This window comes from Lingula anatina, chromosome 2 (genome assembly GCF_051362555.1).
Source record: "Lingula anatina isolate TDL-2025a chromosome 2, LinAna3.0, whole genome shotgun sequence".
Classification (NCBI taxonomy): domain Eukaryota; kingdom Metazoa; phylum Brachiopoda; class Lingulata; order Lingulida; family Lingulidae; genus Lingula; species Lingula anatina.
This window is the reverse complement of record NC_141768.1, coordinates 16,745,653-16,771,652: the sequence shown is the minus strand read 5'-3', so window position 1 is coordinate 16,771,652 and position 26,000 is coordinate 16,745,653. Positions and strand designations below refer to the sequence as shown.

The 26,000-nt window shown below is 37.1% G+C and overlaps 3 protein-coding genes across 4 annotated transcripts; all 3 read left to right on the top strand.

Annotated features, from left to right (window-relative positions):
• Positions 1-110: 110 nt before the first annotated feature.
• LOC106177390 (uncharacterized) lies at positions 111-12,708 on the top strand. The gene is made up of 4 exons (XM_013560146.2): positions 111-2,180; positions 4,611-4,682; positions 7,182-7,271; positions 11,411-12,708. The coding sequence occupies exons 1-4, from the start codon at positions 954-956 to the stop codon at positions 11,528-11,530; spliced, it is 1,509 nt and encodes a 502-aa protein (XP_013415600.2). The 5' UTR covers positions 111-953; the 3' UTR covers positions 11,531-12,708.
• A 506-nt stretch (positions 12,709-13,214) lies between these two features.
• Positions 13,215-15,448, top strand: LOC106177393 (uncharacterized). Of its 2 annotated transcripts, XM_087005992.1 has the most exons (3): positions 13,220-13,359; positions 13,526-13,781; positions 15,097-15,448. In XM_087005992.1, the coding sequence occupies exons 2-3, from the start codon at positions 13,536-13,538 to the stop codon at positions 15,160-15,162; spliced, it is 312 nt and encodes a 103-aa protein (XP_086862118.1). In that variant the 5' UTR covers positions 13,220-13,359; positions 13,526-13,535; the 3' UTR covers positions 15,163-15,448. The 2 variants fall into 2 exon arrangements, with proteins under 2 accessions (XP_013415603.2, XP_086862118.1); XM_013560149.2 differs by having other exon boundaries at positions 13,215-13,781; positions 15,097-15,446.
• Positions 15,449-16,968: 1,520 nt separating this feature from the next.
• On the top strand, positions 16,969-19,307 carry LOC106177380 (putative G protein-coupled receptor B0563.6). Its single transcript, XM_013560136.2, has one exon. It carries the CDS (start codon positions 17,647-17,649, stop codon positions 18,715-18,717), a length of 1,071 nt encoding a protein of 356 aa, XP_013415590.2. The 5' UTR covers positions 16,969-17,646; the 3' UTR covers positions 18,718-19,307.
• Positions 19,308-26,000: the final 6,693 nt, after the last annotated feature.

Sequence of the window (26,000 nt, the reverse complement as noted above, 5' to 3'; positions counted from 1 at the left end):
GATCGTAAAAAAAAAATTGCGCTACGAAAGCGGGATCCTTGCCATGGATGTAGGACTTAAATTTATTTCTTGTGGTAGCGTCTATACATTTTACAGCCAGTGGGCAGTGCATTGTGGTGTACGTGACTTGCATAATTCCTCAGAAGTACTTCATCGGTGTCTTTTGTGCAAATTCACGCATTTCATAAAATCTCATTGGCTTGTTTCTGGTGCCCCTACACTTCCAAACATTGGGTAATGCGTGTCGTTGTTCGAGCTGTCCGTTCATCGGGTAATTTATTTCTTCCTGAGATGATGTGCTACATCCACATGCTTTTTCTACAGCACTGAAACCAGTTTAATTTGTACCACTATAATAAGTGAAAAGCGGTCGCCCTTGTAATTCTCTAATTGGAAAAGGCTGAATTATTCATGAAACGGGGATTTCGTAAGTCAGGCTTCGGAATGAGATGAATTTAATATGAACAGTTCTGAATAGCCGTTTCATGGAACATTTGGCTTCATAAAAGAAAGACCCACACCTAAATGTCCATATGAAGCTTAAAGGCACCGTTATAGTTTGGATCCGCATGAAATCGTTATGTTGACATACATGTACATGTGTATCTGTGATGGTGTCATCGCTGTCCTCATGTTTCCTCTGACAGGCATCCGTTACTTAAGTGGTGTTCATTGCTAAAATGCAAGGAAATCAATAGCGCGAAATGATGGTGTTAATTCATTTCCGGTGTTTTTTTTTTTTTTTTTTTTTTTTTTTTCGCCCTAGGACGAGTCCATGTGAAACGGGTGCATCAAAGCACAAACGTTCTCCAAGATCGAGCCAACATACGACTTAGTATGATTGCATACTGACCAAACATTGTTCTCTCCCCTTAATTCAACAGATGATTGGAATAATTGTGACCTATAAGGACACAACAACAAAGAGAGAGAACCAACCTTAACGTACTGAAATGAGTACGATTACATCACGTGATGTATTGAATGCCAACAATGAACAAAACGGATTGGATTTCATTCGCATGCATGATAAGTGTCGACAGAGAAGGAAAATATCAATGCTAGAGATCAACAAAGTTGGTATTAGAATGGAACCTCAGCTGCAACAAGACAAAAGCGGATCCTCAGAGATGAGACGAAACGTTCCTGAAAACGTGCACCAGGCTTTGAAAAACCCACTTCAAAAAATTTTTCGCCCGCTTATCATATCTCTGAAATTAATGGGACTCTACCACGAGAATCAAGCGGTGAATAGCGTGTCCAATTTTTCATGGGGCGGAGTAAGCACCAACGCCGCAGTCGAAGTAGAACGATCACATGGCAAAATAAAAGCTCTGAGATTGTACAGCACTGCAGTGCTAGTTGCAATATGGACAAACTGCCTTCTACAGTTCACCATGTTTTCCGTGCCATCTGTGGGCTACCACCTATTTGTAAAAGTCGTTTACATGACGTGGTACAGTAACTTGTGTGTGAACGCATTGGTTTTGTATTTGGCATGCCGTAAGAACCGCTTGCAGAACTTTTTTGCAGAATGGGAAGTTTTACATCACAGCATGCCTTGTGTATTTTGCCCTCGCCATTTTAAATGGCGAGTTTTAGTTTACACTGCTGTGAGCTGGGTAATAGTCTTGGTTAATTTTGCGTACAAGATGTATGATAGTATGTATGGCTCTGTGAATAGTTTAGAAATTCAGATCGCTCCATTTCATCTTTTTTTCGTAAATAACAATCGAACAATAGAAATGAACATAATTAAGTCATTTTCGATTGCTTTTGAATTTATCATGTTAAGCTGTTGGATTCTGCCGGTCGTGGCGTTTTTTGCGATTGCTGAAGTCATGTATAAAGCTTTTCTTGAGTTCAACAAAAATCTTAAGATGGCGATAAAAAACTATAATGACACTACGGGCTCCAGTCCTTGTGACTTAGAATGGTACAGAAAAAGGCACCAGCAAATCTGCCGACTCATGGACACTGCAGACGGTATTTTTTCGCCTCTTACCTCGGCGTGGATGATAGTAAACATAGCTTTGTGTTGCCTCATACTGTACATCTTCATATACTACCTATCAAAGGAGGAAGATGCATTTCTCCTGATCGCCAACTTAGGCTGGCTGGCGGTTGCCTTTGGTGTACTGGGAATTATAGCGGTTGGAGGAGGCTCTGTAAACTACCAGGTAAATTAACGGTTTTACATTTAACTTGACTAGCTATTTATTACGAACTTTTATAACAGAGTTATCGAACCTAGTTATCCTTTAATCCTCAATGACTTTCATAAAGATACAATAAGCCAAGGGCTCGAAGTGCCCTCTGATATCAGGGGCCTCTAAAATACATGTAGTATACAAAATGAAAGTATAGTCCCAATCTGCTCGTCTGGTCTTATATAACTCCCACGCCCCTACTCGTCCCTCAATCGGTGGCTCAATAGCAGAGGAGGGTGATTGTGGGTGTAATCACTCAGCTGGGCATCTGGAGTAAGTCTTAGGCCATGCTTGACTTGTATTAGGTAACGTGCACATGGATATGTGCAACTCCCGTACCTGAGATACAAAGGGTGTGTCTGACGAGGAACGCGTCCCCGCTGATTACGTGAAATCCCACAGGGTGCATTTCAGTACCTTAGTTAAAGTCAAATTCCATCAAATCTTTCATTAAGTGATATACAGACTTGACATTTAATATGGAATATTTTTTCCAAGTCATTTTTCCCCAGATGTTCCCTATTTTGCTGACTGATAAATGAAAATAAGGGTTAAAATCGTGTTTTAAATCATAAAACTTTAAATCATCTCTTTGATGTCATGCTGACATCAGTTCATTGGTTGAATTCGACAGAGAAACAAACAGAAATACATTGCCTATTCTATGTCATACGACATCCATTAAAAGAGATATTTTGAATCTCCATATTTTCCAAATTAACGTCTGTAAAAGGGTTACATGCTCCACAAAGGACCCTCATGTCAGTGTCTAGTCATAGTGTCTAGTCATATAAGCCTGGTCTCTTCTGTCTGTTACCAGCGCTCACAAGCGGCAAGGCATTCCTTGGAATAGGTTTTTAAAGTTTAATCTGGGATATTATTCCAGGCATAGGTCCAAAATTGTCCAATTTGGTACAGTTTTGATGTAGGGCATGTAGGCAGTTGATTCGGCGAGTAATGGCTTACCCACTTATTGTCTTTGCGGTTCAAATGTGGCGATTTTGATGACCAGGGTAGCTGCTCATTCCCTTGGTTCTGTAAGTAATCTGCTATTAAAAGTGCTCTGTGTGAACCGACAATCTCACCGTGCAACCTAAAATTGTTCCTAAGGTGCCCCCTTTCAAATGATAGTCAAGTGGTTCCGTTCCGTTTGGCGCTATAATCTGTCTGGTAATGCCTGTCTTTTTCGCGCCATTCTGCCACAAATTAACAAATTTGTAAAGCACTACTTAGCTCATTTTACGCACTGCAAAACTGACCACTTGCATGCAAAGTTTCAAATTCGTCTTTGAAGTAGTTGCCGACATACGGATACTTTTTTGACAGAACCAAGCTTTGCCTAAGTCAAGCATTGACCAGCCCAAAGGAACACTACCCAATTTAATCACCGCATATTACATTATGTATCAGCGCAACAGACATGAGAGTCAGTTAATTGGTAGCGACACACTTGACTACACACTTCTCCATTCACAAATCTTATATGAGATCGGAGTTTTTGGGAAAAAAAGAACGAATTTTTAACTAGGTATACCTTCGAAACTGAAATATTCCATATTAAATGTCAAGTCTGTACAATAATTGTTGCAGGCATCTTAGTGAAATTTCATATCACAGACGATACTGATTTTCTTTCCGCCTGACGGCGATATTCGTTTATCTGTGTGAGGTTTAGAAATACCACTAAAAGCCTATAACTTACTGTCCGTATAGAGTACTTCGAAGGCCGTTGTTAACAAGAGTTCTCTTGGAAGGGAATGTTTTCTTTCCATTAACTAATTCTATAAACTTTTGACACGCACAGACACAGCAGTGTAAGTACAGACGGCCATCACCTGGGTCGTCTGTTTCGCCGGAATCTTAGCCGGAGTTGTGCTCATATCTCATTACCGCATTAATTGGGAGGCAATGTTGCCAGTTTATTTCAAATTCAAATGGAATACTAAATGGTGTTCAGGTTGAAATCTGTGCATATTCTGATTTTTTTTTTTTTTTTTTTTTTTTTTTGTTTGTTTGTTTTGATAGTTTTGACATTGGTGGACACAGTATCCTCAAAATGGTAATCCAGGATCCGATTAATCTGAAACCTACGGGTGTTACTTGTTGGCCTTTAATACAAGTCCAGTTTGGGAAAAATAAGATTATTCCTTAATTGTTTTTCGATAGTTATTTCATGTAATTGCGGTCTTGTTTTAATATTTTTTGGCATATTGCAACTCCTTAAGGTGGACGATGCCTTTTTCTAACAGCCTGTTGGTGTCATATGTGGGACTTAGTTGCAGGTGCATATATCGGTGTACCCGGCTCTGTACTAACCATACGCTGACTGCGCATTTATTAATCAGTATCACCATTTTTGAATAAACATGGAGATAATACGTGTTGGGGTTTTAATTTCAGGCTCATGCTTCGCTTGGGGAAATACATGATCTAGACTTGAGTAATAAAGCGAATGAAAACACATTACTGCAGGTACGCATAGTGAAATCGATATTATTATGCCAGGCTCAAGTCGTTTATTTCCAAATGGATAATTGTGTTATTATATAGTTTTTGAATGAGTGAAGTTAAACATTAATTTACGGCTATTATCGTTTCCCTTTTGTCGGATATAGATTATTCAAACATAACAGGTGACTATTTTCAGCGGCTATGGCTTACATGTAGTTACAGGTTTAATGCGGATTTCTACAGAGCAGGGTTAACAACACCTTAAGGCCGGGTCACCGACGCTTGCGACCTTTCTGCAACCTTTTTGCAACCACAAAATCTGGCGGTCGCTTGCGATCACTTTGCAAGCTAATTAAGAAGCTGTGGCCAATTTTGATCGGCAAGCGGTCCCAAATCGGTTGCAACAAGGTTGCAGTGTGGTATCTGCAACCTCTTATAGACCATCTTCAAGTTAAAGGTTAACAGTTGCACACTGTTTGCCGAGCGATACACAACCTGTCTGCAACCACTTGGTGACCGAAAACCGGTTGCAGGACTGTAGCAATCGCTTGTCAACTGGTAGCAGCAAGGTCGCACAGAATATATACCCCTGTTTGTTGCCAACTTGTGACAGTAGCTGCTTTCCCATAAATTCCCCTCTCAAAAGACAAAAATGTTCTAGTAAAACGACCCCTTTTCAAAAAGACGGGACTGCTATAATCATTGACTTTGATTACCTAAGAAGTAAAACGAGTAAAAAAAACTCGAAAATACTGGGTGAACCCGTGGATTGCAAGACACCCCTTGTAAGGCGATTACAAACATTTGATGAAAGAACTTCGACTTGAAAATCAGGGAGTTTTCATGTCCTTCCTAAAAATAGAACCAACAATGTCTTGTGAACTTTTGAAAAGGCTACACTCTCACCTAACGAAACCACTGCTGTAATAAAAATATAAACGTTTTAATCCTTTTTAATCTCATAATACTCTTTAATATTTTCTTGGTCAAATACTTGGTCTCTTTGAGGTCCCAAGGCCTGTGCAGTTACGGTCACACTGAACAAAAAACCTCTTTGCGACTTGCAACTGTCACCGGTTGCAAAAAGGTCGGCGACCGGTTGCAACAACTAGCAAAGTGGTTTCCAAATGAACGCTGGGTTAATATCCGGTTGCGTCGGTTTTCGGTGCAGCACCGATAACCTCCTGGCTACCGAAAAACCTACTTGTGGTATCCAACCGGTTGCTAACAGGTCGCCGACTGCTTTGCAACTGATTTGCAACCGAATGTGTGGTTTTCCCTTTGTCTTTTTAACCCTAGGCGTTTGCCACTTACAATACAACGTAATTAAATCGTGACAAGTCATGCGCATCGTGTAATTTTACAGTCTCATCTTTGTAGTGAGGATACCAAGCACTGGGAAGATGTTAAATTGTTTGTGTTGAAGCTATTTTTATTTAAGTCTATTGGACACATTTTACGATTTGTTCAATTATTTGTGGATAATTTTGATTGATGAAATTATGATATTAAATAGCAGTTATACCTTACTGATTAAATTGCTTTTATTTTCCGTTTTCTCTGAATTCGTGTATTTGTTTCATTGTTTACTCTGATAATATGGCTTTGCAAATTTTAAATAACATTCAGCGATATATAATTGAGGTTTTCGGCATTTTACCTATGATTTTTGCCAAATGATAAAATAAATAAACGTAGCGTCAAAAAATCGTACATTGCTTTTATCATCACATTTTTTTTTTTTTTTTTTTTTTTGGTTTCGTTAGTGTGAAATACCTGGTATATGAAAGCTTTGGCAATTGGTATAAAATATTGCCAACAAATGCAATTTCTGACCTTGATATTTAGAATTGATATTTACATAACAAATTATGAAAAAAGGCTTTGCCCAAATAGACCACCATCCTACGCCTATTTCATTGCAGTCGCTTGCAACCTTCCTGCGACATATTTTCGAACGCCTGCGATCGGTAAAAAACCGGTTAGCGACCAAGATACTAAAGACCGTCAATTGACCATGCAATTACAACTGCAACCTTCTAGCGACCTGCTGCCGACTACTTGCGACTGGTAAAAAATATGTAAGCGACCAGTCGTCTAAATACGGCAATCGACCGTGCAATTGCAAATACCGGTAGTATGCTGCTGGTTATAGCAACCTACTGACAACCAAGAAGAGACCGATAGGCAGCCTTGAGGATACCGATAATTTTCATCTTTAGTCGCACTGGTTGTCGGTGCACAAAAATGGCCTTCATGTGTCAACGATCGCAGGCGACCTGTTAGCAACCTTATGCGACCACTTTAAAACCTATGGCAACCACCTTGCGACTGAGGTTGCAAAGAAGTTGCCAAAAGGTTGCAAGCGCAGTGTGACCCAGGCTTTACATAAGATAAATTTTGTTGTCGCACTGTTTTTTTTTTTTTCTGTAGTGCAAAATGACATTCGATCTATATATCTTATTTCTAACCCTGTATTTGTATCACATTTGGACATATTTTTTCTTGCTTTTAATCCAGATGCAGATGTTCCTGAATAAACTGTCAGGAGATCCGATAGGCTTTAGTGCATTCAATATGTTCGTTATTGACCGGCCTACAATTCTGACGGTGAGCTTTATTTTTCTTAACTTACAGTGAACTGTATATGCCAATTTTATGCACTTGTACATGTATTTATTGATATCAACAGCAAGTTATCAAAATTTAAATGAATAAAGGTTGCAAACGCTTTGTTGAATTTTTAAGTAATGCATTTAGCCATTCCACGAAAAAGGGTACAATTCTGAATAATACCTGTCGCAGCTTATTTTCGGTAGTAAAAGTGTCTGCAATTTTGCTTTTTTTAGCCTTTTTAGCAGGACCCGATGTGTTCTACTTAAAAAACAACAATTAATATAGTACCACTTGCTTTGATGGGAACCCCGCAAAAAGCACTATTTCTACGTGTCGCTTCGGTATTATAGCTGGTTCCACAAGAAAACGTTTGTATTTTCCCGTCTTTTAGTGTTTTTAGTCCTCAACTAATATGAATTAATGTTTCTTTTTTTATCATACATGGTGTGCTCTGTCAAATTTGTTGGTTAGTTACGACACCGTCATAGTTTAATCAATGTCGCTCAGTAACCCCTAACCTCCGTAACGCTTTTTTAAGTCAATGTAAGAATAAACGAAAATGCTCTTAAATGGCCTTCCTGTGCATTTTTCAAACTCATAATACATGACATTTAATAAAACAGTGCTATTTGTTAATTTTGAATGATGCGTTCCATCATAGAGAATGTTAACACACAAAAGTTGGGGTGTCATATTTAAGAGCCTAACCTCAGTAACAGACCAAATTTGGAGAAAATGTTGCTTTAGAAAGTTAAAAACATCATTTTTGTTAAGGAAGGGCCAACTTCTTCCTAAAAATTTCATTCAATAGTATGCAAAGTAATCCCGGGGATAAAAACCGGAAAAGAATCCGTGTCACCTTAAATCCGTTATGCTAACCTTCGTTACGAAATACAGGGTTACTACTTAATATGGAATATTTTTTATCATTGTTATTTTTGAGTGCTGATTAAATATTTTTTGGCTTGATTCATCAAAAAAAGTTTGTCATTGAGTGATAAAAATATCCAGTCTTCTATTGTGAGATATTTTGGTCAATAATATCAAATCTGACATAAGATGTCATTCAAAAGAAAAGAACACCCCCAGAAAACCATATCAACAGTTTGATGGCAGTATTAACTTTAAGCTAAGATATTAAAGAAAATGATAGCCTCCGGACAGTGATATGTTACACAGTCAAAGAAATCATTACAGTAAATCATGAAAAGTCATCAATAGCGGGTATGACCTCCAGCAGCCGCTGCCTCCTAGAAAAACCAACTGGTTCTGGGCACCGGCATGAAATGCTCCCCAAACAGAGACGTTACCACCCCCTGCTTGCACCCTAGGCAGTACACAATCATCGTTTTATGCCTCTCCTACACGTCGGCGGACACGGAATCGACCGTCAATCCCAAAAAATCCTTATCTGACCTCATCACTGAAAACGACATGATTCCAGTGTTTTGGCTGCAAACGCACGTGGTCCCCAGCCCATTGCAGACATCGCTGTATATGACCTGCTGTTAACAGTGATTTCCCTACTGTTCTTCGTGCAAAATAACCGGTTTGCAGTAATCCCTTGTTCATGAGGGACCTTGAAATGGGCGTTTGAATGACATTCTACCACTCTTTTCTGAGGACACTGGTTGTCTTTGTGCGACCAGCACGGCGCACTCTAAGAAGAAGGCGATCTTGTCTTCTTGGTGTAATACGCAGACACCCTGGTCGAGGTATGGGAGTAGGTGCCCCTGTTGTGGCATTTCTTTGGAGGGCTTTGCTAACGGTTCCTGAAAAATGTTGAATTGTCTGGCAATGGTTGTTCGTTTCTGGCCATTTTCTCTGAGAGCAAGAATCCCATAGTAAGCTGCGTTGCTCAGCTGTCGAACCATATCTTCTCAAAGGCACCTGTCAAGTTTCAGAGCGATCTTTTTGTTGCTTCTCTAAATTCACTCCAAAGATTGACAAAACCCATGCGTTTTTATACAAGGGCAGAAATTGCCAATAAGACCACCCCTCACATTTCTGACCACAGAACATGCAACTGCATGCATCAATTGTTTCGAGAGTTGTGTGGTAATTAGGTAACACACCTGGCTACACATGGAGTGACACCTCAGTTTTGGATTTGAAAGAGTAAGAGAGAAAATAAATATTTTGTAGAAAATTTACTAGCCAAAAAATAATATTCCATATTAAGTAGTAACCCTGTATGTTAATAACTTGTAATAAAAATGTAAATAAATTAAATAATTTAATAAATACCTTAAAACGTTATTTCTGTGGTTTTGTGAGTTAATTCCGATGTAGTATGCATTCTTATCGCTTGCTGTTAAAGATATTACCCCGTATTAAAAAAATATTTATAGCTGATAATTCTATCAAGATAAGTTAATCATTTAAGTTTAAACTCGAGTTTGCTATAAAATCGAGGGTAAATCGTTATTTGTTTAATCGAATTGATTTCTATTTGTGATTTGACGATGCCTTTTTGAACTTATCATTCTGATTTGAACCGAACTGAGGAGTTTTCAGGACTGTCTTGGCAAAAAAAAAATGGTAAGCCCTACTAGCTGACATCAGTACTGGCGTGCATGTAGCAGACATTTTTTTTTCGCGGGAGACATATGGTGAGATGTAGTAACCATTGAAACAACAGTCATATTTATCAGGTAGAACTACGGGATTATTGGGTCCTTTTTTACTATTTCAGTGGCACATAATAGTTTTTTATCATCTTCTAGATGCTTCCAGTAACTTTAAATGGACAGTTATCCACAAACACGTGTCTATTGTCGGCCTACTTGATTGTATGCATTAACTTTCTCGGCTATTGTGTTTTTTTTTTTATTGCCCATAGCTGCGATCATGTAGGTTTAATGTTTTGTTATTTAGACACCAATATGCCACTTACAAATACAGAGCGACAAGAACGCTACAGAGAAAGAAAAAACATCTAATGACCGTGAAGCTTTTCTTGTGAAAGATTTTGAACGGTTTTAATGCATGGCATAATTTAGACTACAGTTTTACCTAACCTCTGTTACTAAGATTATAAATTTTACTCTTACTCTGGTAAAATATGGAATGTGAATTCTACAGATACATCGATCAACATATTAGCGGTGAAATGTATCCAGTAGTGGTAAATATATTTATTTAGTACTTGAAAGTAAGCAAAACAGCCCGTTGTAACCATTTGCCATTTATTGGTTTGAATAAACATGTTTTATCAATTTTTCTATATTATTATATAATATTTTTCGTATCTGTAAAACTACAAATTCCGAATTCAGCTTCTACAGTCTACTTTAAGATAAAAATATCAAAACAAACATGATCGCTATTAATGACAAAACCTCCGTTACGAAATTACTCATTTTCCGTTTGAACATTGGATATGTGTGTGCTCATTGATCTATGCTCATATCATAATAGATTGAGAGCACTTTGTTCATAAACAAATAGAATGATAAAAAAGCAAGTCTGTCCCCAATGATTAATAAAATATTTTAATTGGAATATCTCAGGCTTTCTATTTACAGAAAATGTCCGACTTATTACCAATGTGTTTGCACCGCATTTTCTATAATTGAAGAGAAATCTTTTTTTTTTTTTTTTTTTTGACCATTTTTCAGAGGAATGCCATTTTGGGGTCTGAGCCATCCCCTCATGCTTACATCTTACTATAATTAAAATGACCTCCCTAACGAAAAAAAAACTGTACCATGTTCACACGTTCATATTTCTTTAAATGCAGTGATGGTGTTGGTTAAAATTCTACTACTCTCTGAATACCTTATCATTAAAATAATATAAAAAGTTTCCCAGTTTTGCAAAGTTCATATCACTGCATATCTTGTTTTTGAATTGTACCCCTTTTCGTGGAATGGCCGATGTGATATTCGGTTTCTAAAAGTGATATTCCTGTAAGTAATATCCTTCCTTTTACTACACACATGGGTAGAACACATATGGTTACGACAGTTTATAGTGCTACACAAGTCACCTTTATGTGAAAGCTCGGCTCGGCGGCACCTCAGAGGCACTAGCTTCAGAAGCATTTTTCTCGTTATTAAATCTAATCAACCTGGGAATTCTTATTCTCATCAGGGGAATTACTCTTGAGTAACATAAATTTTCTTCTACAGGTACTGGGCATGGTGCTGACATATTTCATTGTTCTGGCTCAATTTCAACCGATACTGGACTCGTCCAGTGCTGGAGCCGGTTTGATGAACTGCACAGGTACTGGACCTTATGTGCCATGACGTCATCGCTCAAGGGATCAGCCGGAGTCGTCGTGAGCTGGATTCAAAGTCGTCCTGATACTGGTGTCATCTCTTGCCGAATTTTGCAACCTCAGAAAAATGCATATACTCGTATATGTGGTGTTCGGCCTTCCGTATTTACACTTTTTTTGTATCGATATCCATTGCTTTTAATAATCATGTTGTTTAACAACATGTTTAACCATAGGCCAACATGAAAGTCTGAGCACATTGAGAATTTAACTTTTTGCAATCCTTCATGCAATTACTCAGTGGAATTGTTGTTTAGAAGAACAATTGCAGCTCGTTTCCACATTTTAGATATTATATTCATTGGTTTTGTGTTTGTCATGTTTTTACAACCCTGTTAACGCAACTACATTTGTTTACCTGGTACTACTTAGTGCTGGACAGATATATAGAGCATTCAGTTAACATAATGAAAAATGTACAAGGACTCATATATCTTTGCCAAAGAGATGCAAAAATCTAAAATAATAAGATAAATGTTAAAAGTCCCGTGAAGAGGATTGCAAAATATTCATTTTGATTCGGCTTAAGTGAGTGGAAAAACAAATTGGAATGTGCCATCCATTTAGTAAAACCTGTTCGCGCCATAATGTTGTGTGTCATTTTATATCAGTGACTCATGCGTGACATTTACAGTGGATCTTTTAGGTAAATTGAATTACTAGAAGGGGACTATTACTCATCCATTAGTGTCAAGTTTGCTTTAAACGCTGTTTCACGCTTACTGTGGTGCAAAATAAGAATAAAAAAAATGATACATAAAAAAATAAACGGAAGTCCGCTTTCTTCAGTTGCATTTATTAACGCCGGAATGTCATAGCCAATTAAACCAGGATTAATGTTATTATCGATTTACCTTGAATTCACTGCTAAATTACACCAGAAAAAACATCTTTCGTTCGCTATCTTCTGTCACTTTTTATCTTCCGTTTATGTTGTATTCAATGCTACTTCATGTTTAAGGAACCAGGAGTGACTGTTCTCTTGTTTAAAAGATAACCAGAGTTAGTGATATATCACGCCCCTCTCGCCCGTCATGCAGTAATCTCTGTAAGGAGGTCAATCAGAGTTTTGGAAACGAGGGTTCGACCCTCAATTTACTAAGAGCAGTAGACGCTTGCTGTGCTTAGAAGGCCGGGGGAGCGCTGGGGGGGAGGGGTCGGACACGATTCATGATTCGCCAAAAATTCTCTTTTAGTGATTTAAAATATATATGAAAAATACCTCTGTGGTTGTTTTTTCTTCTTTTTTTATAAAGGGGTTGTATTTGTTGTTTAAAAAACGTGGGGCTGTTGTGTTTGTGCTCCTACGGAATACGTATATTTTCCCTGCTAATGCAATCATAAGTTGCAAATTCCATATAGCTTGGTGCTTGTAGAAACAGTGAAATCAACATCATCAAGAATCGATAAACGTTAGAAAGATAAATGAAAATGATAAATGAAATAGAGATCTAAAAAAGGTAAATAGAGATAGAGATCTAAAAAAGGATAAAATATAGGAAAATGCAATTCTGTTCGGTAGTGCGGTTGATATATTATGCCAACACCACCAGTTTTAATAAAACGACTCGGAGTCACAGCAAATTATCCCACATATAGAGCAACAAATATAATAATCATTTCCTCCGTTGATAACACGCAGAATAAAGTAATTACACTTCATGTATATAATGCACAATGCAGCACGCGGGTATTTAATCTGTCACAAACACATATCATTTGCTTACAAACTGATGCAGAAGATTTGGTGACACAAGACATCAGTTGAACCCTGGATGAGGATCGTGACAGGACAAGGTACTAAAAGTGCTGTGTCTCTTTTTTATATGTATTTGATATCCGCACCATATCGTGACTTTCCTTCCGTCACCCCATACGTTTTGCATTTCTCCTAACCATTGTTCAGTGTTTCCAAAGCATTTCACCACCTCAACCTCTCCCCTCCTCCCCCTCCTCCTGATAGCTGAGACAGCATGGTTTACAAGACCACCGGGGTTTGTGTCCTGGCGACCATGAGACGCAGGCTTCTACTCAGGCTTGAAGTTAAGGGAAAAGACGCAGTGAAGCTACGCTGGGGAGCGCCATCTGGGTTAACCACGGGAGCATATACCATATATTACAGACGCGTCACCGAGACCGCCTTCCATGTGGTTAGTGGAGTTCAAGGAAACAGCTATACAGTTCAAGGGCTGCACTCATACGCGAAATATGAATTCAAGGTAAAGCAGATTTTATCACCGGCTTCTTTACTCAGTGCGTCCAAAAAACTCTTAACTGACCCTTTGAAGAATAGTTTTGATATATGAAGCTGTCATTTAGATGAATAGGCAATTGTCTTCAAATGCACTGGTTATAAACCAGTGTGTTGCAGCAGGAATGTGTTGTTTTTTTTCTAGATGGATGGAGATAGCTTTTCATTTTTATGGGTTTTTAAAACAATAGGCCTAATATGATCAAATCTGATTTACAGAATTGGTATCCAAAAAGATACATTATTGAACAGATAAGTAAATACATACATGATTTGTGCTTTAAACTTAAAAAAATGCGAAGCACTTTATCTCTGGTTGCAGTTTGATGAGAAACGCTTTTATCATGGGCATTAGCTATTTTTTTACGTTGAACCCTGATATACCTGACTATGGAGAGTTGCCATTGGAAACTTGAGGGCATTATATAAGGTGTGGAGACACGACCATATATTCTAAAAGAGTTATGTAAAGATTCCAGCAGCCTACTATTAGTCGCAAATTACTTCAGGATAAATGGAGACCCGTGTGGAATGACGTAAGAGGACAATAAGTGATGATAGGAAATAATGCAAAAGATTTCGTAAATCCATGTTCGGTATTAAAGAAAACTTTCTATTTCCTCCCAGTCCATCGAATACCGTGTTTCTGTTGAACACATACCTGACCAGGCCCCAGTTTCACAAAAAAAAAGCTTAAGTCAGGTTCCCTGGCTAAGAACTTAATTACCAAAGTTACATGGTCACATGTTCATATCTTGCCCTATCAGGAGCAGTGTAACAGCTCTCTCATAGAAATCCTAGTCAACTAAGCCAGAGAACCGATTTAAGCTTTTTTTGTGAAACTGAGGCCAGATAAATCAATGTGAAATAACACCTTAATACTAAACGTGCTGCTATTGTGTTGGGTGGCATCGGCGTCAATACCACAATCTTTGTCTGAGGTACATAAAACCATATTTATTTCTATGATAAAACTAACGTTGAAATTTAATACAAACAGAAATGTGGCTCACACAGTTGTAAAACAGCTCCCAATTTTCTTTTTTAGTTGTGGCTTTTGTGGGCGACCGATTTTATGAGTCTATGCTGGCGCTTGAAAACCGTTTTTAATATTCCATACAAAGGAAGTAAAATAAAATGCGGTCAAGGCGTCTTTTACCATTTGAAATAGTGTTTTGCCTCTAGTAAAAACAATTGTTTAAAACGACATTGTTTAAAATTATGTAACATCTTATTATTTTGGTTTGTATACCATCGTATAACTTGGTTCTGTTTGGTTTTAGGTAAAGGATTCTCACCACTGCAGCAAACTGAAGAAGATAAGAACGGCATCAAAGTTTGCTAAATGACAATTACGGTGAACATTGCAAAGTCTACATTACATATAAACATAGAAGTAGATACTTCTACTTCTATGATATAAACTAATAGACACGATGCAAAACCAAAATGATAAGGTATAAAATTAGAACTCACTCGAAGGAATAAGGGAAAACAAATAACCATCGCACTGTAGTAGTGTGGGAATATTGCAATGTTAATTGTTGGTGTTAGCATCAAGTGTCGTTTGTCAAATTGTGTCACACACATAGTAAAGGGGTAGTGTCTTTAGTAACTTAACGAGGTATCTGAATTTTGTAATTGATTAACAGTATCCAAATTTTGTATGTCTTGCTTGTAATATGTAAGAAAATCAGAATAAAATATTGAAATTACCCATGGCGAGATAAGGAAATGATATTTGAAAACCGATATGGATGGCGAGTTTCGATTATTTAATTACATCAAACCGTTTCCAAAGGGGACAAGGTTTTCACCGAGAAAATAGTTTTGTGGGAAAAGTAGGCAGTTCTGTGAGTGGACGTGAAGAAAACAGCTTGAAAATCCACTTGACCTTAGTGAGGAGGCGGCCAAGACGAACTGTATTTGTATAGATATTTGGAAAAGTGTTAAATTGAATTTCTCCACCTTGCAAATTTGAGTAGCATATCGCTTCTGTAATTTCTATCAAAGTGACCTTCTTTCTGAAAACAACACGCTACATTTTCCACAGTTTTCAACCGTTTTTAAGGATACTTATCTCTTTGCGTACGCGCATTTCTTATGCGGTTTCTTGAAAGAAGAAAAATCTGTTGGTGTCAAAATGATCCTTTGGTTCTTTCCAGATTAGCCATATATTAAGGTTTAGGCGTGCAAACCAAGAATCTTGGTATAATTGTTAATTTGAGCATATTTTAATGTAGATTGGTTCTTCAAAGAGCAAAACCATGCTTACAGATACCTGTTAACTGTATTTTTGCCTTTTTGGTCATACAATGCATATTGACGTATTGGGCAGTTAAAATGTAACGATCTTCAGTTAAACTAATTCAGGTTTGTAAATGACCCCATCCGGTAAATGTGCATTGTAAAATATGCCAATATCTTTTGGATCACACAAATGAGATCAAGGAGACAGAAAACAAACTGAAATTAAGAATTTTGGCAAGGTCTTCATGACCGCCCTATCATTTGAGACGTCTTCATCCAAAATGTTGAATACTTCAAACTAAAATCAAGAGTGCTTCAATGTTCGTTTCTGTCCCCAACATTGCTTTTTAGCGGCAGATGTTCTGCATTATTGTCAGGTGTTTCGAACAAATAAAAATAAAAAAGATACTTCCATGTTTTGGCAACAAATCCCATTATTCTAGTCGACGAAGTGGGTTTCCTTTCATGTACACGGATCAGGTAGCAATCGTTAATAGGACAAAGCTAAAGTGTCGAGTTGCTAAACGATCCCAGGTACGTCAAATCTGTATTTGTTTAACTCCAGATTCGGTTTCAAGCTAATTGGGAGAATGATGATCTAGAGATAAGGGGCAGTTTCAAGACGGTAAATCGAAAATCAGTCGAATGCCTGATGCGGATGTGTATCGTATTGATTTCTAGAAGTACCTTTCTAAGCGTAAGCATTCTTTTGCGAACCAATTCATGATAAAATCTTTAGTAACCCTGAAATATCAACATGTTTTTCTCGAACCGACGGCAAAAATATTTGTATCATCTTGTAAGCGGGATGATTACAAAGTTTATTCAGTTAGGCGTATGGTAAATACATGTACAAATACACTTACTAGCTAATAAAACACACATTGAGCGTATCTAGTCCTGGAACCACAGACGCCCACGGTTCCTGAGAGGTAAGACATCTGCAAACTTACTCGGTTTTAATTAACAGAATAACCATGACCGACTTAATCATCATGCAATGATACTGTGCGTGTTATCGTTACTAGAGACACCACACTTTACTATAAGACACACACACACGTGACTGAAACAGTATAAGTAGACATGTCACAGCTTAGCGTTCCTAGAAGAACACAGAAGGCAGTTCAGCACAGAACGCGCCAATCTGACACCGCGATAATCAGTGACTAAGAAATATACATGCATCACGACGAACTGTCATTGGCAATGCATTATATATATACTGGGGAAAACGGATTGCTGATGGTATTTGAAGCAGTGACAGTGAGAGAAACAATTTATGTCGTTTTAACGGACTAATGACAGGTAAACGCCTGGGGGATGGCAGTGGCTAAGGAAAGGAATAAATGAGCCCGCGGATATCCAGGAGAGTTTTGTAAAATGATACGTGGGATACTAAATGGAACTGACATTTAAGGGCATCATTCTCTGTGTCTCCAAGCACAGCAGCTCATGTAAACATGTAAATATACTTATACTCCAGGTTGTCTATCACGCAACATTCAGAGGACATTATTAGAGAGTGATGCTAGCACAAAGAATCAGAATCACCACTGTGCAGAAATTAGGCTTGACGGAAAATGTCCACCATGGTTGACAATATTACAATGACAATGAACGCAACCCATGCTCAGAATGCTACCGTCTACCCGGAACATCTCAGTGCCCAGATTATATGGAAATGCGTGCCACCCATGCTCTTAGTAATAGGAATTACTGGGAATGTGCTCTCACTGTTGGTGATGAGAGGGAAATCCTTACGACCGTCCTCAGCAAGTATTTACCTTCGTTATCTAGCAATTGCGGACACGAGCACGCTCGTGCTAGGTGTGTTTCCCGTGTGGATTCGCGCTTTAACCACAGTTGACGTAACTGCGCTCCACCCGTGGACGTGCAAGTTACATGTTTATTTTCTGTACAGCGCCGGCGACTGTGCGGTATGGGTTATAGTGGCTGTGACTGTGGACCGGTTCCTCAGCGTTACTTTCCCATTCAAGGCAAAATTGTGGTGCACAAAAAGGCGTGCGTTAATCTCTTGCGTAGTTTTAACTTTTGTTGCGTTACTTGTTAAGAATTCACACCTTCTGTGGACTCGGGGTTTTCAATATGACGCCACGGGGGCTGTTTGCGGGGTAGCAAGGAAAGAGTTCGCGTTCTTCGAAACTGTGATACGGTCTTGGATTGGGTTCATTCTGTACGCTTTCATTCCAATACTTTCAATCATCATACTCAACTCCCTCATTGCATTTGGTCTCCACAAAGCACAGCACCAGAGACAGAACCTGTTCGGCTCCTCATCATCCCAAGCAGTGTCAGAGACTGCCAATTTCCGGTCCAGCACATACATGCTGTTAGCGCTATCGCTAGCATTTGTGGTGCTGGTGACTCCAAGTATCACCGTTCTGTTGCTCAGCCCATATTGGGTGGTAACGCCGCATGACAGAGCTCTGGAAGAACTACTACAATCCATTACGGACTCTCTTGTGTACACTAACCACTCAATCAATTTTTTTCTTTATTGTCTCACTGGCAAAGGGTTCAGACGGGAGTTCTTTCTTCTCATTGGAATCAAATCTAGACAGGTGATGCCAGAACCGAGAGAAGGTGGATCTGATCCGAATAGAGTTGTCGGGAATTCCGCAAGAGAATAATAAATCACGTTATTTGGTACGTTGAGAAAACTTGCGGTTAGCTGAGGGTTCAATCCCGAACAAAAATGAGAGCCGTTTGAATGATAACAATACCGATTAAGATAAACATATGTTACGATTAGAAATATATAATGTAAAGTTTTGGAACTCTAAAAAATTTTTGACTTGGAAAATATTATCTTAAGTACCGCAGAAGTACGCATGTTACCAAACTTCAAGCATATATATATACAGTGTATACATATGAACTATCTGAAACATTCAACTTCCTATTAGCAGATATTATGTCTGCAGTAGTTTTACTATTGTCATTTGTTACAGTTTTGTAAGTCAAATATATATTTATGTAAATTTAGATTTATATATATTTATATATCATATGTGGTAGTATTAACCACATTACTCCAGACGCACGTTAAAATACACGTGGTTCGGTCTGTAACAGCTGTAACTTTCTCCAGCACACTTCAGTTATCTTTTTTTATCAGCCATGAATTGTTCTCGTGACGTCTACGTGACTATGTAGTATACCGAGCCATACTTTATTTTTGTAGTTTGGGTATGAATAAATAATACACTCGAGTGTACAGTACAACAGACACGTAGAATCGCATTTCGACTTTCAGAGATAAATGTTGAGCATCCACGGAGAAACAAAGTTGGCATTTTCTATCAACATACTTAGGTAGGAGGGGTTGGGAGGGAGGGATAATGTTAAAGACGTGAAAATGTAAGCAGGGCCTTGCCACCTGCATTACTTTTTCTGTGGACATGCCTCTTTATAGTTGCCACTCGTTAGCTTTCCCCACGGAGGCCAAACGGTTTCAGGATGGCACAGGTCTAAAAAGACCAGGCATAAATTCTGAAACTGACTGAACTCGTTTCTCTGTAAGCCAAATATATTTTTATGTATATTTAGATTTATATATATTTATATTTCAGGCTATAAACCCAACATTTACATACATGTAACTTTGACAGTCACGGAAGTAATCAAAAGTATCATTACTGTTATGAGTACCATAGAACACTGGCTTGCAAAGTGATCGCAAGCGACCGCCTATATCAACCTTTACCTCGGCTTAACCCCGGCTGGTAGTGGCTGTATCTGTCCAAGTTTTGCATGTCAGACATGTAGTAGTCTAATTTTACTCAGCTGTTAATTGTCCGAAACGATGACACTTTTCGCGCGTTTTTGAAAACGTATTTCTTGGTACTGACGCAAAGATAGCATAATTTTTTAGTTTAAACGAGAATGCTAGACAGGGCACACAAAATGAACCGCACAGCGGGAAACCTGATCGAGGGAAGCACAACCTATTTGTGTACATGATATGCCGAAATAGGTCGTGCGAAGTGTCTATCTTGCTATTCACTCAGGGCCCTCCCCTGGTTCCGCCATTGAGTGAGCCTGAAATCAATATATACATATTTCATGGACATCCGTACACAGCGAACCCTGGTGATTGAGTGACAAGTCCTTGGCCCCTGGGGACGTCATGAGAGAAAGGCCAGTAATCTATCAGAGAGTCTATTGTTAATTTACGTTCAATCTTATAAACCAAAACAAATTCTGGATTACAAAATGTTCTACATATAGTATGTTATTATAGCAACACGATGTTCAAAAATAGATTTATCGTAGACTTCCTGTCCTACGATTTCATAAATTAGTGAGAAAAACGTTACTGTAGCCTAATTAATTGACACACAGAACAAAACGGTTTCCATATATTTTGCAGTATCGGTTACAGATTCAATAAACACTCGAGAACGCAAAGGTATAACCGTAAGGGAAATGTCAAACAGATGAACGAAAAGCCAAGTTACTGTATCTGAAATGCTGTTACAAACATATATATATATATATATATATATATATATAGTCTGACAGAAGTACCATACAAAGCAAACTTCAAATGTTCATTACTGACATAAAGCTGTGTAGATTCAGAAACTAAGTAAAAGGAGGAAAACAACACAGTGGTCTGCGTAATATGCTCGGAAGATGGTGGCCTCCTTGGAAGCCTCATATCTGCAACATGCTAGCTAGTCTCTTGTCACAAAGAATTAACACAGATGAGAAACCTTATAAGTGCAAGATCTCTGTCAATATTTAATGCAAACAAGAAGTGTACTGCTCATGAACAAACCACACAGGAGAGATACAATAACTTACAAATTAAATACAATCTGCACGATAAAATATTCAATGACAAAAGTATCTGAGACGGAAACAGAGGAATCTACCATTAGCAGAAACCTCAAAAGTGGACGGCCTGTATCGGAGAACATTCTCAACAAGTTTCTATTGCAAAAATCAAAGAATAGTTCATACCAAAAAAGTGTGGGTCCTGTATTTTATTATATGATATAATCCTATATATTATTCATTACTATACTACATAATATTCGTAGCAAAAGGCAACTACATCCAATATGCAAGGTTGTAATCTATGACTAGAAATATATAATTCTCTTATAATTAGAATAACACTCCTGATAAACCGTTTTTCCGCTACTTCATTAATAGTTCAAACAAGGCAGCAAAGCTGTCAAATGTACAGACAAAGAACAGAAAATAAAGATGCAAATAAGTGAAAAATTAAATTTTCACAAAAAACTGTTAAATTGCCAGAAAAATTTACCAAACAGACTGCGTTGCCTATTGAAGCTGTTTTTTAGTCCCATGTTTCTTTCCTATAAGTTTGAGAACAGTAAGTGACATGATTTCCCTTAAATGGTCATCATAGGAGCAGTGCCCAAAATAGGGGTTTCTTCAAATTTTGATACAACATTAAATAATGTTTAACAGCATAATGACAATCAAATGTTATTAATAAAATATTAGTAACATGGACATTCAGAAAATGTGACAAGCAAAAGTTTTCAAGATCATGGAACTTTAAAGTCACACCTTGAAAATGCCAATATGTGAAAAATTAAATTTTCACAAAAAACTGTTTAACTGCCAAAAAAAAAATACCAAACAGACTGCATTGCCTACTGAAGCTGTATTTTAGTCCCATGTTTCTTTCCTGTAAGTTTGAGAACAGTAAGTAACATGATTTTCCTTAAATGGTCATCATGGAAGCAGTGCCCAAAATAGGGGTTTCTTCAAATTTTGATGCAATATTACATAATGTTTAACAGCTTAATGACCATCAATTTTTAATTATAAAATATTTGTATCACAGATACTCAGAAAATGTGACTAGCAAAGGTCTTCAGGCCCATGGAACTTCAAAGTCACGCCTTGAAAATTCCAAAATGTAAACAAGACAGCACTGTTCTGAAATGGGTTTATTTCCATTTTTAACACTTTTTTAACATAAAACAAAATAAACATTTTACTGCCATTTTTATATGACCAACTAAAAAAATTGATGAAATGGGAAAAGTATCAATAGAACAGTGTTAAATGTCCAATTTCCTCCATTCTGAGATTCTGAACATAGTGGATGATTGAATCTGACAAACTGCAATGATATGAGTTTATTTCCATTTTTGACACTTTATTACACAATACATGATAACAAGTTTACCATGTTTTTTACATAATCAACTAACAATGTTGTAAAGATGCAGGAAATATCAAACAAACACTTTTAGGCATCTTATTAGTTAAATAATGAGACTGTTAACATGCTTAAGAATTGAATCTGAGGAAATGTGAAAAAAACAGTATAACTTCTAAAATAATGGCCCGATTATGCTGATTTTCGAACTCAACCTGCGTTTTAGTAAGATTGACCACTCCTGTGAGTATAATTACAATTGGCCAATCCGTTTTTCTTATATTGTGTTATCAGTGTTGCATTTATATTGAAACTAGTGAAAAAACAGCATAAATTCCCTCAAAATAGCCCAATCATGCTGATTTTCGAACTTGACCTGCGTATTATGAATATTCATCAGTTCTGTAAGTTTCAAGTCAAAAGGTAAAATGGTTTTCCACTTATCGTGTTATCGGTGCTGCATATATGCTGAAAAAAGTGAAAAAACAGCATAAATTACCTAAAAGTGACCCAATCATGCTGATTTTCGAACTTGACCTGCGTATTATGAATATTCATCAGTTCTATAAGTTTCAAGTCAAAAGGTAAAATGGTTTTCCACTTATCGTGTTATCGGTGCTGCATATATGCTGAAAAAAGTGAAACAAGGCAGCAAAGCTGTCAAATGTACAGACAAAAAACAGGAAATAACTATGCTCAAAATAGGCTACTGTCAATTCTGATGCAAAAGTACATTATGTTACACTGCAAGTTCAACATCAAATTTTAATTATGCTCTACAGGTAATACCAATATAAGTAAAATGTGTAACAAGTTCACACTTTGAAAATGTATAACTTCCAGAAAAAGAAGCCATTTAGACTGTTTTTCCAACTCAGGCTGCATTTTAGTCCGGTATTTCTTTTTTGAAAATTTGGCAATCATAAGTAACATGGATTTCCCATAATGGTCATCATGGCAGCAGCACCCAAAATTGTGTTTTCTTCTATTCTGATGCCATATTACATAATGGTTAACAGCATAATGACCGTCAATTTTTGATAATAAAATATACGTATCATGGATTTTCAGAAAATGTGACTAGCATGGGTCTTCAAGCCCGTGGAACTTCAAAGTCACACCTTGAAAATGCCAATAAGTGAAAAATTAAATTTTCACAAAAAAACTGTTTTATTGGCAGTAAGAATTACCAAACAGATTGCATTGCCTACTGAAGCTGTATTTTAGTCCCATGTTTCTTTCCTGTAAGTTTGAGAACAGTGACATGGTTTTTCTTAAATGGTCATCATGGGAGCAGTGCCCGAAATAGTTTTTTTTTCAAATTTTGATGCAATATTACATAATGTTTAACAGCATAATGACCATCAATTTTAATAATAAAATATAAGTATTATGGATATTCAGAAAATGTGACGAGCAAAGGTCTTCAGGCCCATGGAACTTCAAAGTCACAACTTGAAAATGCCAAAATGTAAACAAGACAGCACTGTTCTGAAATGTTTTTTTCCCATTTTTAACAATTTTTAACATAAAACAAAATTAACAGTTTACTGCCGTTTTTATATGATCAACTAAGAAAATTGATGAGATGGGAAAAATATCAATAGAGCAGTGTCAAATGTCCAATTTCTTCCATTCTGAGATTCTGAACATAGTGAATGATTGAATCTGACAAACTGCAATGATATGAGTTTATTTCCATTTTTGAAACTTTATTACACAATACACGATAACAAGTTTACCATCATTTTTACATAATCAACTAACAATGTTGTAAAGATGCAGGAAATGTCAAACAAACACTTTTACGTATCTTATTAGTCTAATAATGAGACTGTTAAAATGCCTAAGAATTGAATCTGAGGAAATGTGAAAAAAACAACATAACTTCTAAAATAATGCCCCGATTATGCTGATTTTCGAACTCAACCTGCGTTTTAGTAAGATTGACCATTCCTGTGAGTTAAATGACAATTGGCCAATCTTTTTTTCTTATATTGTGTTTACAGTGTTGCATATATGCTGAAAAATGAAAAAACAGTATAACTACTAAAATAGTGGTCCGATCATGCTGATTTTCGAACTTGACCTGCGTTTTAGTAAGATTGATTACTCCTGTGAGTTTCATGACAACAGGCCTAACGGTTTTCCTTAAAATGTGTTTACAGGGTTGCATATATGCTGAAAAGTGAAAAAACAGCATAACTTCTACAATAATGGCCCGATTATGCTGATTTTCGAACTTGACCTGCGTTTTATGAATATTCATCAGCTCTGTAAATATAAAGCCAAAAAGTAAAACTGCCCTCCACTTATCATGTTTACAAGGAAAGTGCACGGCGCCGACGGCGATGGCGACGACAGACGCAGGTGATGGCAATATGTACAGACACATCTGTGTCTGTACATAAAAATTGATATGGAAAGGTCTTCAGGGCCATGGAAGTTCAGAGTCACAACTTCAAAATGCCAAAATGTACACAAGAGATAACTGTACTGAAATGAATTTCTTTCCACTTTCAACACTTTTTTTTACATATATATATATCAAAATAATCAATTTACTGTCGTTTTTAAATGATCAACTAAGAAAGTTGTTGACATAGGAAAAATATCAATAGAACAATTTTAAATGTCCAATTTGTTCCATTCTGAGATTCTGAACATGGTGAATGGTTGAATCTGACAAACTGTAAAGATATGAGTTTATTTCCATTTTTGACACTTTATTACACAATGCACAATAACAGGTTTACCATCATTTTTATATAATCAACTAACAATATTGTTAAGATGCAGAAAATGTCAAAAGAACACCTTTACATTACTAATTAGTTCACAAATGAGATTCTTAACATGCCTATGAATTAAATCCGAGGAAAAAAGACTTATATACAAAAAAAAGGCACAATTTCACCAAAACTGAACCGATCAAGCTTATTTTCAAACCTCATCTGTATTTTAGTAAATCTGATCACCCCTGTAAATTTCAAGACGATTGGCCAATTGATTTTCCTTGAAATGTGTTATCAGTGTTGCACATATGCTGAAAAAAGTGAAAAAACAGCATAACTTCCATAAAAGTGACCCGATCATGCTGATTTTCGAACTTGACCTGCGTATTATGAATATTCATCATTTTAGTAAGTTTCAAGCCAAAAGGTAAAACGGTTTTTCACTTATCGTGTTATCGGTGTTGCATTTATGCTGAAAAAAATGAAAAAATAGCACAACTTCTACAAATATGGCCCAATCACTCTGATTTTCGAACTTGACCTGCGTATTATGAATATTCATCAGTTCTGTAACTTTCAAGCCCAAAGGTAAAATGGTTTTCCACTTAACTTGTTATCGGTGCTGCATATATGCTGAAAAAAGTGAAAAAAAACAGCATAAATTCCCTATAAGTGACCCGATCATGCTGATTTTCGAACTTGACCTGCGTATTATGAATATTCATCAGTTCTGTAAGTTTCAAGTCAAAAGGTAAAATGGTTTTCCACTTATCGTGTTATCGGTGCTGCATATATGCTGAAAAAAAGTGAAAAAACAGCATAACTACCCTAAAAATGACCCGATCATGCTGATTTTCAAACTTGACCTGCGTAATATGAATATTCATTAGTTCTGCAAGTTTAAAGCCAAAAGGTAAAATGATTTTTCACTTATCACGTTATCAGTGTTGCATATATGGTGAAACAAGGCAGCAAAGCTGTCAAATGTACAGACAAAAAACAGAAAATAAAGATGCAAAAAAGGTCATTT

What these genes read in the sequence shown, in the direction of transcription:
- LOC106177390 (XM_013560146.2), top strand. Translation starts at nt 954, where the DNA reads ATGAGTACGATTACATCACGTGATGTATTGAATGCCAACAATGAACAA. An exon ending in ATGAAAACACATTACTGCAG is followed by an intron (nt 4,683 to 7,181) that starts GTACGCATAGTG and finishes CTTTTAATCCAG; the next exon opens with ATGCAGATGTTCCTGAATAA. An exon ending in ACCGGCCTACAATTCTGACG is followed by an intron (nt 7,272 to 11,410) that starts GTGAGCTTTATT and finishes TTTCTTCTACAG; the next exon opens with GTACTGGGCATGGTGCTGAC.
- LOC106177393 (XM_087005992.1), top strand. Translation starts at nt 13,536, where the DNA reads ATGGTTTACAAGACCACCGGGGTTTGTGTCCTGGCGACCATGAGACGC. An exon ending in ACGCGAAATATGAATTCAAG is followed by an intron (nt 13,782 to 15,096) that starts GTAAAGCAGATT and finishes GTTTGGTTTTAG; the next exon opens with GTAAAGGATTCTCACCACTG.
- LOC106177380 (XM_013560136.2), top strand. Translation starts at nt 17,647, where the DNA reads ATGTCCACCATGGTTGACAATATTACAATGACAATGAACGCAACCCAT.